The following is a 14449-nucleotide window of genomic DNA, read 5'->3' as shown; positions in this document are numbered from 1 at the left end:
ATACAGATACATGATACATCAAAATCATCTATCTTAGGAAATTAGGGTCCCTCATCTCGAGGGAATACATCACGGTGCTTATTTGATTGAGCTTTAATTGTCCTCTCTTACCAGGTCTGAGTCAACTCATATTCGTATACCCTCGTTCAATCTCGTTCATCTACTACATCATGAAACCAAGGATGATTTAGTAAGTCCACAGCTTTAGCACGCTCCTGTGGACGCAGCCTCAGCATCGATCTTAGTAGGTCAGCAGTATGCGTAATTTCCGATGGTTCGATCCTTGAGTGAAGGATATCTTTTAGTGTGACAGGATAGTATGTCGTCTCGAGACGTATGGTACCTGAATTTAAATTGAAAATAACAATTAAAGGTAAGATTATGATCGTTTAGGTACATAGTTGTTTTGCCTAACGCACCATCATCATGAAACCACTTGCAACCATTCGCACCCGATTTTGTAACGTCTCTTGGAAATTCGCCACAAATTTCGATGATTTGAATCAGGTGCGACTCTTCTGGTGTAAGGCCTAGCTCGAGAGTTTGGAAGAACGGATCGATCAAGCTTTCGCCAGTGATGAGTTCATATAGCTATGAATGAGTAAAGTACTATGGGCACCAATTGTCTTCAAAAATCACAAAAGCAACATACGACACAAGCTAGAGTCCATATGTCCGCGCTGATTCCTTGAGGAGCGTCCAGAAGCGCTTCTGGAGGGCGCATACCAAAACTATCACAGAAGGGATTATGTCGAGGTCTATCTGATATCTTGGTGAACGACCATTGTCAAAAAGAGCATGAAGAGACTATGCACTCACCGACCTCTGGATAACATAGTCTGAACACAATCGGTTTGAAAGCGAGTGTGGAACTAGGAGCGGCAGGAACGACCACTGTGTCCATGTTGAAAAGGATTGGGTGCGTTTCAGTATGCGACATTTCGGAAGACTGAGGCATTGTATGCTGGGATTGCGCATCAGCGTAGTAAAACTGAGATATTAACATTTTCATGTCTTGTGGGGATATCAGGATGCAGTCCTGACTGAGGTCTATGTAGGTCATTCGTCACAAAATAGACGAGATCGTTGAAATTCAAAAGCATACCACCGTGAGCCTTTCCCCTCGACTCATGTAAATTTGCTAATCCTCGAAGGACATCCCTCGCAATCCATTTAACAAGGTGGATTGGAAGTTGATCACCTATATGTGCACATAGATCCCCAACGGAAGCATACCGTTCACTAGGATTCTGCGAGTCCCAAACATGACCCGGAATGTAAACTTCGGGTCGAGACGACATCGGCTCAGTCCGACTGTTACTGCTGCTGCAAGCGCTTTGTATTCTCCGGCAGCGTTTCGTAGCGACTCTCCAGGCGAAGGCTTTTAAAATTTTCTTCAATTTGCGAGAGATGGTTCTAGAGGTCGGTATAGCTGGCATAGGTTATACGGATGTCACGAAAAAAAAGGATGGATATGAGAATGATAAGCAATGACAAAACGCCAAGCAATAAAAGACTTGAATGTTGTTGAGAAAGGAGAGAAAGGATACTAGACCCGTTAGCCTTTAAGTATCCACCGGAGTTGGTAAGATCGAAGCACGATTACCTACTCGAGCCAGCTACAGCTCTTCGATACGTGCGGCGCTGTAGGATATTGAATGAGTAAATGAGTCAATTTGTAACGCCGAAATCTTGATCCTTGCTTCTGAAAGTTCGTCTCGGAACGAACGAGTTAATCCTGGGACTGAGTTGGAGCGTTTCGTGATCCCAGCCTGAAGTTTTCTGCTTTAACCTCTTGTAGTCCACTTGTAGGAACGCGGTAGCAGCCAGAAACTGGAAATTGGAATGTATATATGTACTAGACTGAGCTGGGGAAAACGAACCGCTGATTCTTTGTGTTTGCCATTTCGCAATTGGGAAGGAAGCTATGTACTTATGTACTGTACGAAGGTGTGAAGCGAAAAACAGCAGAAACCAAGATCGAAGAGACGAATCAGGTTCAGAATGTTGTAAAGCTGTGAGGATTGGCGTCCTTTCTGTAATAGGCAGAGGCTTCCAATTCTTGAAAATTAGCAATCCGTGTGCAGATTTTGTTAGGCTTTCTATTTTGTTAGCTGAGCTGTAGAAGAGTGTAGAAGGTTGCAGTATTCTGCGCCAAATCGATCACACGAATTTTCTAAGGCAGCAAAATCGTTTTTTCTTTAAAAAAAAAAAGACCGATCAGAGCAGATATGCTGAACAAAATACACGAATTGGATTGCGACGAATGGAAAGGTAAGGTAATTAAATACGCACCCGCTATGGTCCAATAACTGAAAGCCATGGGACCCGAACTACGGTGGTAACTTACTGTACGTATGTCACACATTATATAAATATACTTTCGAGAAATGACGTGTACATGTAAAGCTTGAACTTTGAAAAAAAAAGCCTATGTAAAAGTAGCGATGATCGAATCAAGACTCGCCGTAGTAGTCGATGGTTAACGAATAGACAGCTGGCCAGAGGAAGTCGAATTGACCCTCCTTTCTTCATTCTCCTTCCTCTTTTTTCCACTTCCCTCCCCGACAACATCCCAAATCCTCCAAAACTTGAGATTTTCATCACTTGCACCAGTGCACACGACATCACCCGCAGGCCCAAGGCAACTGAACAAAACTCGCGAGTCATGGGCGTCACGGATCTCGGCGACACGATCCATACTCGGATATGCGTGTAGCATGATCGAGTTGGTGGGATATCCATGAGTAGTGAGAATTTCCTTCTTGTGTGGGGCCCAGAGAATCGAGGTTATCTGAGAAGGAGTCTTTTGTGTATGAAGACGAGCGCCAGTAGTACTGTTCCAAACGTTGATGGTAGCATCATTCGTTCCGCCACCGGATGCAAGGAGGTTGGCTTGCCAGGGACACCAAGCAAGCCCCTAATTAAGTTGTTAGAACGTGCTGATGAACAGGGAACAGGAAGCAAGAAAGTTATACCTTGACAGCAGCAGTGTGGTTCCGCTTCGTCCATTTGGCACTACCTCTTGCACCCTCACCGACATCTCCCAACCTTCCATCCCAAATGTTCACAACATTGTCATTGCCTCCACTTGCCAAAAGCTCTCCATCACTTCTCCACTTCAAGCCACAAATCTCTCCACTGTGACCTAGCAATTCCATAACCTTGTGTCGAGGAATTCGCACGTCGTGGTGCCAGATACTACCGTCACCACAGCCCGAGGTGAGAATGTGCTGGTTCCACGATAGAGTGGCAATCTGCGCCTGGTGACCACTCATAGTTCGCAGCTTTTGTCCAGTCTCGACATCCCACAGTTCGACATCACCTTGTCCGATCCCAATACCGAGGAACATTCCATCATTAGAGAAGTCTACGCTTGAAACGTACGAGCCTTCCGGGGCCTCGCCGATCTGGTTTACGGAGCCTGTGTCTGCATGCCAAATATACGTTGAAGCCTCAAGGGCCACTGCCACTGTGTTCTGGCACGACCAACTAATAAGATTGAGATAGAAATCATCAACCATACCAGGTGCATCAAGAACACGCTCAGGCTGTGTGGGGATTCTGCGCGATTTATTAGTCGATGATCCAGTAGAAGTAGGAAGGGTTCCTGGTCGGGCGTACAAGGGCTTCGCGAACTCGCGTTGTTGAGCGAGTGAGGTGTCGGAAGAGGCAGCAGGCGGCGGCTCGTGGTAGCCGAGGATACGACGGTTAAGCGGGACGCCAGTCGCAGCTACTAATCGAGCAGTATGCCCAGGCGAGGCTGATTTAGGATTAAGATGCATCTGTTCAAGAGTGGCTGCGACGTCGTTTTCTGTATCGCGGCTGGTGATGAAGCGATCCCTAGTGTCACGGTTCTATACATATGATTGAGAATGGTACAATTAATCTCAGACTATCTCAGAGGGTGTTTGCTCACTGCGGCTGGGGTAGATCTGGAACGCTTGAGCTCTGGCTTTGGAGGAATATAGTCCCTACTGACGACGTCGAGGCGACTAAGCTCTACGCCGCCTTTCCGAATGAGTCCACCACCGGCCTGCCCTTTAAGGTCTTCTGAAATGGGGATAGCACCTGTGGTGAACTTGACCGGAGATGCTGGACGAGAGCTAGGCCGAGAATTTGGCCGAGAGCGAGAGATAGATGGTTGTATGAACGGGTTTGTGGTATCGAAGGGACCAGAGCTAGAAGAAGCCTTTGCATGTGTCTTTCCAGTTCGCTTTTTCGTAGGGGAACCACCCAAAGAAATGTTACCCAAGCCTGACAACACAGAAGGTGTCAAAGGCGTCTTAGGCGTTTTGCCAACGTCCGAGCGAGTACGATGTCTGCTGGGTGTCTTTGGTTGGAACATAGAGAAGCTTAAGACTCACTGTCGGCCAAGACTTAGACTAACATAAAACCCGCACGTGATCGCGTGGAACGTGTTTGCAACGTGGACGGTGGCTTCATGATCATCACGAGGTACTTAACCTAGGGTAGCCCTGTGTTACAGTGTGTAGCCAGTGCCGATGATCAGTCGCCTGAACAGAACAGATTGACAGAGGCCAACAACCTATGAGTGGGGCTGGACACTAGGATATATTGTCCAGGTTCCAATATCAGTCCCATTATAATCCTTTGTGCGCAAATGCTGAAGTTCAGCGAGAGCTTACAAGTCTTCAATAGTAAGTACTCATGATCACTTATATTTGGTACGGTAAACATTTACTCATAATTCTTCTCTGAGATTCCTTACGATCTACGATCAGGCGTTCTTTCGTCCTCGTTCCTAGTTTCCGTCTTGCGCCATGATTTACCAAATACCATGCATGCAAGCACAAAGGACATCCCGATTGCAATGAGTCCGGAAAGGAGTCCACATGCTAATCAAGGTATCAGTAATGGCAGTACATGAGTACTGTGTCGAATACGTACCACGCACAATGCCCATAGCATCAAACTGATCTGTAAAGTAAAAGGGACCAGTGAAGGCATAAGTTTGTCGTATCAATGCTACTAGAAGAGCAGCTTGGCCGGTATGTTCTGGTTGGGATTCAATAGCATAAGTTGTGCAAACGGCTGGATTAAGGTGAGCTTCCGAAAAATCTCAGCATGATCAATGAACTCACTTGTAACAATCTGTTGTCCGAACAGGGCAATGGCAGACCCGATATCTGGTGCGATATTCCAAACCCCAGACTGCGTATTTTGAAGGCATACTCCTAGAACCATCAATCCAAGGATCTGTCGGGACACGTACCATGAGGGACTGCTATGTGGCGAGAATGGCTACGAACTGCTATGAAAAACCCAGGGATGGCAAAAGGAAGTCTCCATTCCACTTCTCTTTTTCCGTTTGCCCTTTTGACACGATATTGCATCCATTTATCTGACCCTATTCCTGCAAATGGCTCACCCAAGAGCCCTCCAAGAAATGGCGCAATGAATTGCATTCCAATTTGTTGAGTATTGAGGTGATATTTTTGCCCAAGAAGCGCAGGTATTTGGACGGTGAGAAGCACCTAGCAAAAATACGTTCAGTCAGTGATCCAGATATACCAAGTATTGCGCTTGCGTTGGTATACGTGAATGTGATTGCGTTTGCTAAGCTTGGTAGCAAAATATTCGGCCTAATGATATATTGCAAAGGCGAGACGACATCCAGAGGCAGTTTGCTCCACGGCTCTCTACTGTGCAAGTGAAAAGATGTGTATGGTGAGTACCACTTTCCAGTTGCATTAGCTGGCTGTTGTATATTTGTAGCTGTGGATTTGGGATTGGTTGACCGTACGGGACGGTCAAATAATGTTTCTGGGCAGAAGAACAGGTACAAAATAAAGTGCGCAAAGTTCATCATAGCAAGTAGATAGAATGTCCACTGCCATTGTCCCGTGTGGTCTACCAAGTCAACCAATTAAATTTTATTGTCAAATCAAGAACGAAGTACTGATCAATCGACTTACAGACGAGTGGGCCCATGATAAGTGGAGCAATTGTTGGCCCTAGAGATACCATTAATGCCCACACTCCCATCTTTTGCCCTTTCTCGTGAACAAAAAATACTTCGGAGACTGTGGACGCCCCGATACTCTGCGGAGGACAAATGAAGATCGCAACCAGGACCCGGCAGGTCACTAATGCTCCAAAGGTGGTGCAATACGCAGAGGCTAGTTGCATGGCAGCAGAAATCAACATGGAGGCGAGATAGACTGGTCGACGGCCTGAGAGGACATCAAAACAAGGAGGACAGAGTTACAATACTACAAACCAATTCGACTACTAATGGGTGCCCAGAGAAATGGAAAGGTGCCTGGTGAGTGTTAAGCATACTAAGTAGTCTCGGGCACACAGATATAGAGACACCGCACCTAAGAACACAATGGGCACTGCCGTGATATACGACGCTTTTGTCAACGACACCTCAAATTCAACGGCAAACAGCTGTGCGGAAACTTAACCTTTTCGTAAGCGAGAAATGAGTTGGTGGCAAACCTCAAATGAGGGGACTACAAACAGGAGCTGTAAGGCTTCGATGCGGCACCAGAAGCAAGTTACTTACTCGCACAAGCCGCAGAGAATGGCCCGAGGCAAGCGTGGAAGGCCACCAGAGTTAATAAAGTGTTTTTTCGCAGCGAAGACCAGTTAAGGGGATCTTCGGGAAGGTCTGAAGGAAGGGGAACAAGGTCTATGCGACCGTGTCGTTTGTGAACCTCCTCAAGACCATGAGCAGACACGTATTCGCGAAACGAAATTTCGGGTTTGCTGTTGCCTTCCGCCATGATTCAAGGTCGACGTTCTGCCTGCATATTACAGTAGGAATCAACAGCGTTCTTATAGCTGAGTATGAAGCCCGATAGTCGTGGCTTCTTTCAAGAACAAGCAAGAACCTCTGAACCACAGCGTTTTATGACCTCATGGTGTCCGAGCACTCGCAATACTCATTCGTTCCTCTATCCCTTTCCGCATCTGCATGGCCAATTTCGTAGAAGAGGATATCATGTGTCGCTAAAGAGATTTAAATATGATCTCATTACCATCCGGCGAAATGTGTTTCCTATAAGATTGGCCATTCTTTAGGACAGCTGACGTTTGAACCAGGGGTCTGAGGTCGAAGATGAAAGCAACCAAATCATCTGCAAGCGAAATGACAAACGCATAGAGTAAAATTTACAGTATAGTACAGTGTAACATGGCGGTTTGATTAACAGTAATCATTTACAATGAGTACTTTTCCTAGAGACAGAGAGCATCAGGAAGAGACAAGATTGGGAATACAGGGTGCTCACCCGCAATCGCCGTCCTTTAATCTGAATGAAAGGTACTGATAGGAAGAATAAACCTATCACGATGCTGATCAAAGTCGAGACAATCAGCATTGAATCATAGAGAGGGATATGAGTTGTACTCACGCTGCTTCAACCCCAAAAACTTGTAAAGCCCCATGCTTCAAAGCCCAGGGCACTTGGAAGTACGCTACACTAAAGCCTGGCCACACATGTCAAATGTATACAATCGGAAGGCATAATACCAACCGACCTCCAAGAGTTCTTGCCAAGTTTATCAATGCACTGATTTCTCCCTAGAGACCACCAGAAACTATTCATTGCCTCGATCAAGGACCATGAAGCACGACCCACCTGGTGTTTGGGGAAGCAATCGTTACAGTAAGCGTCTACGAGAAGTCAGAATTAGAATGCATAAAGGAGTCAACTCGAAACGTTATACGCACATACTGCGACAGTATTAATCATAACCGCGAGCTCCGAAATTCCCCATCCCATGACGAGAGCTCCGACGCTGAGGTGATCCTGGAACGATGCACCTAGGAGAACGAAGCCACATATGTAGAGAGGCATAGCCAGATAGCATGCCCTATATCGGAACCATGAAACAGGATCTCATCCTTGTGGTTGTAATGGGACATACCACAATCGACTCTCAGCCTCGAACACTCCGTTGTTTCTCCTAATACTTACATTCATAATGAAATCGTTATTGAATCGACCAATGAGTTCACCAATGAGGACTGCAACCTGTACAAAGTTAATTCTCTTAAGACATTAGATCTTATCGAATACATACGATGGGTGTACCATAACCACCTGCGATGGCGAATTGGCTGAAACCATATCCTAACGGCGGGGGACTTCCTAGAAACACCGCATTTGTAGTATTGATACCGATGCTGAATCCAAATACCATGGCCTGTGTACCAAATGTCAAGAGGATAATCTTAAATGTAGAGAATTTTGCTACCTCGAAAATCAAAATGATTAACAAATGCGGGCGCCAAACTACCTTGAATGGAGACAGAATTGCGTCTTGCCAAGATACACGATATTTGGCCATCTTGTACCCAGAGATGCCGACGAGACTCTCGAAACGATATCGGAAGCCGCCTTGAGCAGCCGGTTCAGGAATAGGAGAAATTGTGCGGTCGTACATGCTATGATAAACCACTTTAGCCAAGGCGCCATTACGTTGAAACTGGCAAGGTAACTGACGTTTCTTGCATGAACAAGATGATTAATACGCATACAATGGCACCATAAATACACCCAATTCCATATGCCCAGCGCCAGGTTGTTCGAGCAACCAAGAAACCGAAAGCAAATGGAGAGAGGAAAGGGCTAATGATGAAGCCCATGGTCCAAATGTTTAGCTAGGAAATGTCCGAGTAAGTCTTTGCGCAGGTGATTCGAAAATGCAGCAACAGCCGACCTTCCGGGCTTGCAAGTGGAAGGGGAATAGATCTGTCACCACATAGAGACCCTGCAAAAGGTTATTGCATCTATGATGTCGGCGGGTGCAATTTGACTTACAGTGACCTGTGGCGCAGTTCTACGGGGAGACGTTAAGAATCATATAAAATCACGTCTGGTAAACGCACGCGAAAACAGCGGTGAGACAGCGCATTGCTGAAATAAGTACAATTAGAACAATGAAAGATGGGTTAAGCATATATGCTTACCCGTGAATGTCTTCAAATTCGGCGCGAATGTACACCCGATGAGGAACCCCAAAGCGAAAATCTATCATGGTTCAATAAGTTTTTTTTGATACAAAGACAGTATTCCACGGACCTGCGACCAAAACAAAATTGGTAGACGACCGTACCGACGTATCAGTATGACTGCGAATATTCCGCCCCAGCCAAGGAGGAAGATACTCCAGCTACATTCGGAAAGAGAGGCGCAGAATGAGTTACATTGCACGACGGGTGCACATGAGAAATGAACACTAACTTAGACGTCATATTATTGATGACTCCAGTGGTGGTATTGAATTGTGTGGCAAGTGGGAATATAGAAGCGATACCTGTTGCATGGAATGTTGGGATTGAAATCAAAAAACGCGATCATGGGGCGAGGCACCAATACAAAAAGCACCGACAAAGATTGATAGAGGAAAAGGTTAGACTACACACCTATGCCGGAATCAAAATCTGGCACGATTGCAGCCAGGGTGATAATGAACAAATGAAGATGTTTACGCCTGTTGCTCCAGTTTTGCGGGTCGTACGGGGAGTCAGTGGGTTGTGGCCAAAGGACCTTCGTTCCATCCTTGGAGAGCTTCAATTTGGAGGCAACGGCTTCTCCGAATTCGATGCGAGCTTCTCTGTTCGAAACGACTGATTGAGAGAGCCAATTATTGACGATAAAGAACCAAGACGTACTGGGGTGAAACGACGAGACGACCTGCTCTCTTTTCGTGGAAGGTTGTTAAATTGATCTCCTCTTTTTCGGAGCCTTCCCTAGACAAAACGCCTTCCTTTCTTCCGTCATCGGAGCGTTTCTCAATATCGTGATCTGACATGATTGTTGAGAGCGTTCAACGTCGAGTATTTCGGTTCCTCGAAAGTAAGAAAGGGCTCGCACAAGATCACATGAATAGCAACCACCTTAAAAGCGTGGCGCCGTATATAATTCCCAAGTCCTGTTTATTCGGTTTGATACCCACAATCCTTCGACAGATGTAGATTGAATCTCTCATGTATTGATTCAACTTGGAATCTAGGGGCGTTCTAATTCAGACAAAGGCTCAGAACCAAAAATGTGAACCAGGGTATCACTTATAGGTTCGATGCCAAGATACAATTGCGAATTAGGCCATTCACACCAATATCTGGAGGTTCAAACGGGCGTGTTGCGGGAGACAAAACGTGGACCAGTTGTGATCGCATAAAAACTCGTTGTAATCATTCAGCGTGTTCTATACGTAGAATTTCTTGAGGCCTGGATGAGATACAAGGTCCTCCAAATTCATATCATGAAAGAAAGACTTCAGGTCTCGTTACTCGTGTTTAGAGCGGGGAAGTATTCACCCACCATATGTATGTAGAATCCACAGTGGTTGAGGTTGAAGTTGACCGAGAATGGCTCTTGCATTTCCATGCGATTTAGAGAGAGGAAGTTCCTCCCACGACCCATATGAAAGAGGACGTAGTATGAATGAATAGAATTGTCTTCGTTTCCCAATGGTCTGAGAAAACTTTGCCAAGTTTGGGCCGTTGATCACCAACTTATCCCGCTCGTAGGGATCGACAAAAATTGGCCTCCAAGTATACTGCGTCCTTCACACCCCTTAGGCACACACCTCTCGGACACTCCCAATGCACACATTATATAGTTCATTCCAAATGGTGTGGATGAAAAATATTATTACAGATTACACACCAAGTAACACTTCAAGTTGTTGAAGTCGTTTTCCCTGTACCGTACAACCGTGCAATCACCAACCGGCATTCTGCGGACTCATAGGTGTCGGACTTGGTATACTCTGAGGCATAACCGAGCCAACGCCGGGTGTTATCGGTGTTTTAGCTGAGAAAAAGGTATTGAGTATCGATAGAGAAAAGTCACAGCATAAGAAAGGATCTAGAGTCAATGAAGACATACCTCCTACACGTTCATCGACGCCATATCCGTCTGGCTTGCGCCATTCCACCTTCTCCACCTTAACATCTCCATCTATGAACTGATACACATATGTCACCACGACCGTTCCTTGTATATCCAACAATGCGAAACTTGGTATAGGATCACCATGAGGGCCTGCCGCCTTGACTCCCTCGTTAGATGAGACGGCAAATCCCGGTTTGGAGCTATTCCAAGCACCTGTCCAAGCACCTGTTGCCGTCCCAGGGTTCAAGAAGAACCTTCCGTCGTACTCGACTGCCTGTACAGCGTGTGTCGCGCCGGAAACAAGAAAGTCAACATCCATTTGACGCGCAATCGCAGAGAGAGCGTCAAGTGAGCCCAGAGGAAGTGATTGATGGCCGTGTATTAAACCAATTCGTAGGGAGTTGTTCGAGTGTGTCACTGTTAACGATGACGGGAGGCCTGGAAGCTGCAGTTGGGGTGGCTCGAGTGAAGTAAAGCGCTATCTTGAGAGAGCATACCTCATCGTAGTCTCCTCTCACAACTTGTATCTCCGCTCCTCCAACTATTGACCTCAGATATTCCATAGTTTCTCTATCACAAACATTTCCTGTACAAAGGACCTGGGATATTTTCCCAGGCGCCAGTAGTTTCTTGAACTTGTGTGGGAGATCGTGTATTCGATGCGGAATGTGTAGATCGCCAACGACGAGGACAAGGACCATGATTTAACGTGAAATGGGGAAGTAGTAGGATTTATTTCATTTATCGCATGGCCACGTGGAATAAGACACGGCACGCGTGCTCTTTAATACCTCTTCCAAAGTTCGAACTTAGATCTTTTACATGCCAATTCGGAATTCAAGTCCAACAATCACTTCATACTGCTACAGTATTCATATAGGATCACAATATTTTCTTTGGGTACTTAGTAGGACGCAGCCCGGACCGGGTCCAGCTGAATAACGATGGAAGGGGGATGATTAGCAAACTGAGGTCAGGTTAGTCGACTCGAAGATAAATACCTTTTTCTCTTGATATCGAAAGACATCCTCATCTTTGTCCGATTTCTTCAAATCACCATAGACCCCCTTGAACACACTTTCCCCAGCTGTTCCTTTAGCGACTACCTTCGACAGCCAACGAGTTGGATCGACCACTTCAAAGGACGCCGTCGTCCCACTGTATTCATGACTATACATACCATCCAAGGAGGCATACGGGTACTTTTCGAAAGTGAACTCGACAACTTTTGCAAGTTCGCGTTGATATTCTTCGTGGTTTGGGTTTTCGAAGCGGACAGACTGTGGGAGGGTAACACCCAATTTTTCCAAAGCGGGTTGCTGATGTATGATTGTCGTCACATACTGTTTTGCTAATTCGTCGGTGTATTTGTCGAACTTGGCAGGTTTTCCTGGGGATGTAGGGTAGGTAATCTTGAACTGTTTGGGAGCTCCCCGTGCCCGTATGCCTACGGCTTCAGACCGAGGATCTACCGTAAGGTTCGTGTCGGCCTGCAGGAAATCCAAACAGATTGTTCAACATCCACTAGAGTCTGCCGAAGAAAATAACAATACATACATTGGGGACCAAAGGAATAGCACTACAAGTAGCGGCAAAAATTCCCAAAACCAAAAAGACAGAAACTCCGTGAAGATACATTGGCGACCGCGACGAATGAACAATGTGAAGTTGACTTGGGTTAATTTTTTTGATATCAGCTGGGATCATTTCGAGTTCAACCGAAAAGCTGACCTACTCGAAATTTTTTTTTCTTTTTGGTGAGTCGTCCAGCGAGGCAGTAAGAAAGAGGAAAGAATTTCAACGACTAAACCTGCAGCGTTGTGAAAAATTTCAGGACTTCTACGCTGAGGGGCGTCCTTTATATACCCTTATATACCCCAGTGCTAATAATCTTGATCGCAATCAATGCATCAATGACATACCCGACGCGGGGCCGACCCCGCGCAGCAAATACTTAGCACGCTCGTTCCTAGTTTCTATTTCTTCATAATTCCTTCCTCCATTCCTCCCTCGTATTGTTCCAATCGTTTCCCCTTCCTCTTCATATATATGTCGCTATAGACGGCTATTGAACCAAGCTGATATTCGTGTATTTTCGTGTAATTTCGTGTAAATTTGCAATCAGATTCAAATTTACAGACCTTCATCAGATCAGGGTTCAACGTCAACGTTCATCCTGGAATATCATACCAGATCTTATCGATGCGGAAAAGTCTGCAACCTTCTGGTACTTAAAGCCGCAATGAACATAGAGAGAGAGTCACAAGTGCCGACTCTTCAGAAATAATCTTGAGCAAAAGACTGCAAAAGAGCGGACTCTGTAAAAACCTACAAACTGGTTATGTACATCCATGTCACACATCTAGCGCAATATGTGTTAGCATGGACCCCGGCTGTTCCTCAATGGGACCGTGTCGGTTTTCCTTTCCTTTCCTACTAAAGGTTGGAATAGGTTGAAATCCGAATAACACTGGATTTTTTGATCACCGCAGACGGGTACCGGTCTGTACCGGTATCACTATCAGGCCATGTGAAAGTCTTTTTACAGTACAGACTAGAACTGACCGTTAACGTTCAGGCCCAAGGCATTGCGAGACTTGTGTCCCGTCCTGGTCAACTTTCCTTGGAAAGAGATGCGGAAGAGCCGCCACTTCTACCTTGACCTGGAACGGTGCACTGCTGCATTCGCATTCACATTTGCATCACGAGGTACTAGGAGGTACATACTTCTCTTTCTGAGAATAGGGATAGTGAGAACGGGCGAGGGGACAGAAAAGGTCACTGACATAAGTCTACATAAGTGCTATGACTAGTAGCAAAGTAAAGAGTCAGACTGATTGAGGTCAGTAGCAAAGAACTAAGTTGAGGAAGAAGAACAGAAAAATAAACGGGGAGCGGGAAACGCATGTATCATTTCTTCCTTTGTTTGATATTTTCACCTTTATCCATCCAACGAAGCCTCCTTCCTCTCTTGCCGCAAACCACCGTTCTCACACGGGACGCAAAAGCCATGGCAGTTCATTTGAACTGCCATTAAGGCATCCACTGTGGCATCTAGTTGTGACCAGTGACTGTCACGGACTGGCAGGGATTAGCGTCAGCCATGACTTCGGCATGACATGTGGTGTTTCACCATATTTTTATTTTTGTTGACTCTTTCTCAATATTGCATGTAAGTACACATTCCCTATGTGATTTAGTAAAGTAATATTCTTACAAATCATAAATATTATCTCTTCATTTCAAAGAACTTCAACTTTTCATCTCCAAGACCTGTATTGTTGGCTAGTGCAGCTTGAAGCACCTAATATTTTTACTCGCCTTACTTTGGCTGCTAGAGAGCATTGTTGGGCCCCAGTCAATGATATTGTACAAAGAAGATTGTTGATAACAAGTAATAGATAGTATATAAATGACTTGTTATAAGAAGTGCTCTTAATAATTATGCAGTTGTAATAACAACAGTTCATGCTTCATTTGGATCAGTAATAAGGACTGTTAATTATAATGAGATAAGGAATTGAATCCATGAGTGCTAAAAGAACAAAAACTCACCTGCGCACTCCAGC

At 45.4% G+C, this 14449-nt stretch overlaps 6 protein-coding genes across 6 annotated transcripts; all 6 read right to left on the bottom strand.

Moving 5' to 3' along the window:
* Window positions 1-146: 146 nt before the first annotated feature.
* C8R40DRAFT_1174579 (kinase-like domain-containing protein) lies at window positions 147-1301 on the bottom strand (the record flags this gene model as incomplete). The annotated part of the gene is made up of 5 exons (XM_046232200.1): window positions 147-343; window positions 420-591; window positions 653-762; window positions 820-1050; window positions 1106-1301. The coding sequence occupies 5 exons, from the start codon at window positions 1299-1301 to the stop codon at window positions 147-149; spliced, it is 906 nt and encodes a 301-aa protein (XP_046082531.1).
* Window positions 1302-2482: 1181 nt separating this feature from the next.
* On the bottom strand, window positions 2483-4348 carry C8R40DRAFT_1162649 (WD40-repeat-containing domain protein; the record flags this gene model as incomplete). The annotated part of the gene is made up of 4 exons (XM_046230264.1): window positions 2483-2920; window positions 2979-3857; window positions 3920-4106; window positions 4155-4348. The coding sequence occupies 4 exons, from the start codon at window positions 4346-4348 to the stop codon at window positions 2483-2485; spliced, it is 1698 nt and encodes a 565-aa protein (XP_046082530.1).
* Window positions 4349-4728: 380 nt separating this feature from the next.
* C8R40DRAFT_1162648 (MFS general substrate transporter) lies at window positions 4729-6755 on the bottom strand (the record flags this gene model as incomplete). Its single annotated transcript, XM_046230263.1, has 10 exons — window positions 4729-4859; window positions 4912-5055; window positions 5106-5220; window positions 5274-5498; window positions 5552-5874; window positions 5940-6197; window positions 6245-6286; window positions 6345-6417; window positions 6469-6503; window positions 6536-6755. 10 exons carry the CDS (start codon window positions 6753-6755, stop codon window positions 4729-4731), a joined length of 1566 nt encoding a protein of 521 aa, XP_046082529.1.
* A 436-nt stretch (window positions 6756-7191) lies between these two features.
* Window positions 7192-9792, bottom strand: C8R40DRAFT_1162647 (MFS general substrate transporter; the record flags this gene model as incomplete). The annotated part of the gene is made up of 17 exons (XM_046230262.1): window positions 7192-7209; window positions 7263-7326; window positions 7386-7461; window positions 7513-7555; window positions 7614-7648; window positions 7706-7848; window positions 7903-8009; window positions 8059-8181; window positions 8233-8422; window positions 8481-8638; window positions 8698-8767; window positions 8852-8894; window positions 8948-9008; window positions 9060-9150; window positions 9222-9294; window positions 9404-9594; window positions 9653-9792. The coding sequence occupies 17 exons, from the start codon at window positions 9790-9792 to the stop codon at window positions 7192-7194; spliced, it is 1626 nt and encodes a 541-aa protein (XP_046082528.1).
* Window positions 9793-10316: 524 nt separating this feature from the next.
* C8R40DRAFT_554177 (Metallo-dependent phosphatase-like protein) lies at window positions 10317-11650 on the bottom strand. Its single transcript, XM_046235438.1, has 3 exons — window positions 11378-11650; window positions 10875-11325; window positions 10317-10799 (listed from the first exon to the last, which is right to left on the bottom strand). Exons 1-3 carry the CDS (start codon window positions 11579-11581, stop codon window positions 10708-10710), a joined length of 747 nt encoding a protein of 248 aa, XP_046082527.1. The 5' UTR covers window positions 11582-11650; the 3' UTR covers window positions 10317-10707.
* C8R40DRAFT_1121832 (uncharacterized protein) lies at window positions 11632-12732 on the bottom strand. Its single transcript, XM_046228831.1, has 4 exons — window positions 12612-12732; window positions 12438-12552; window positions 11882-12370; window positions 11632-11814 (listed from the first exon to the last, which is right to left on the bottom strand). The coding sequence occupies exons 2-4, from the start codon at window positions 12516-12518 to the stop codon at window positions 11785-11787; spliced, it is 600 nt and encodes a 199-aa protein (XP_046082526.1). The 5' UTR covers window positions 12519-12552; window positions 12612-12732; the 3' UTR covers window positions 11632-11784.
* Window positions 12733-14449: the final 1717 nt, after the last annotated feature.

The sequence above is a fragment of the Lentinula edodes genome, assembly GCF_021015755.1.
Source record: "Lentinula edodes strain Le(Bin) 0899 ss11 chromosome Unknown C8R40scaffold_37, whole genome shotgun sequence".
In the NCBI taxonomy this organism is placed as follows: Eukaryota; Fungi; Basidiomycota; class Agaricomycetes; order Agaricales; family Omphalotaceae; genus Lentinula; species Lentinula edodes.
The sequence above is the reverse complement of the archived record's forward strand: the minus strand, read 5'-3'. Positions and strand labels throughout refer to the sequence as shown.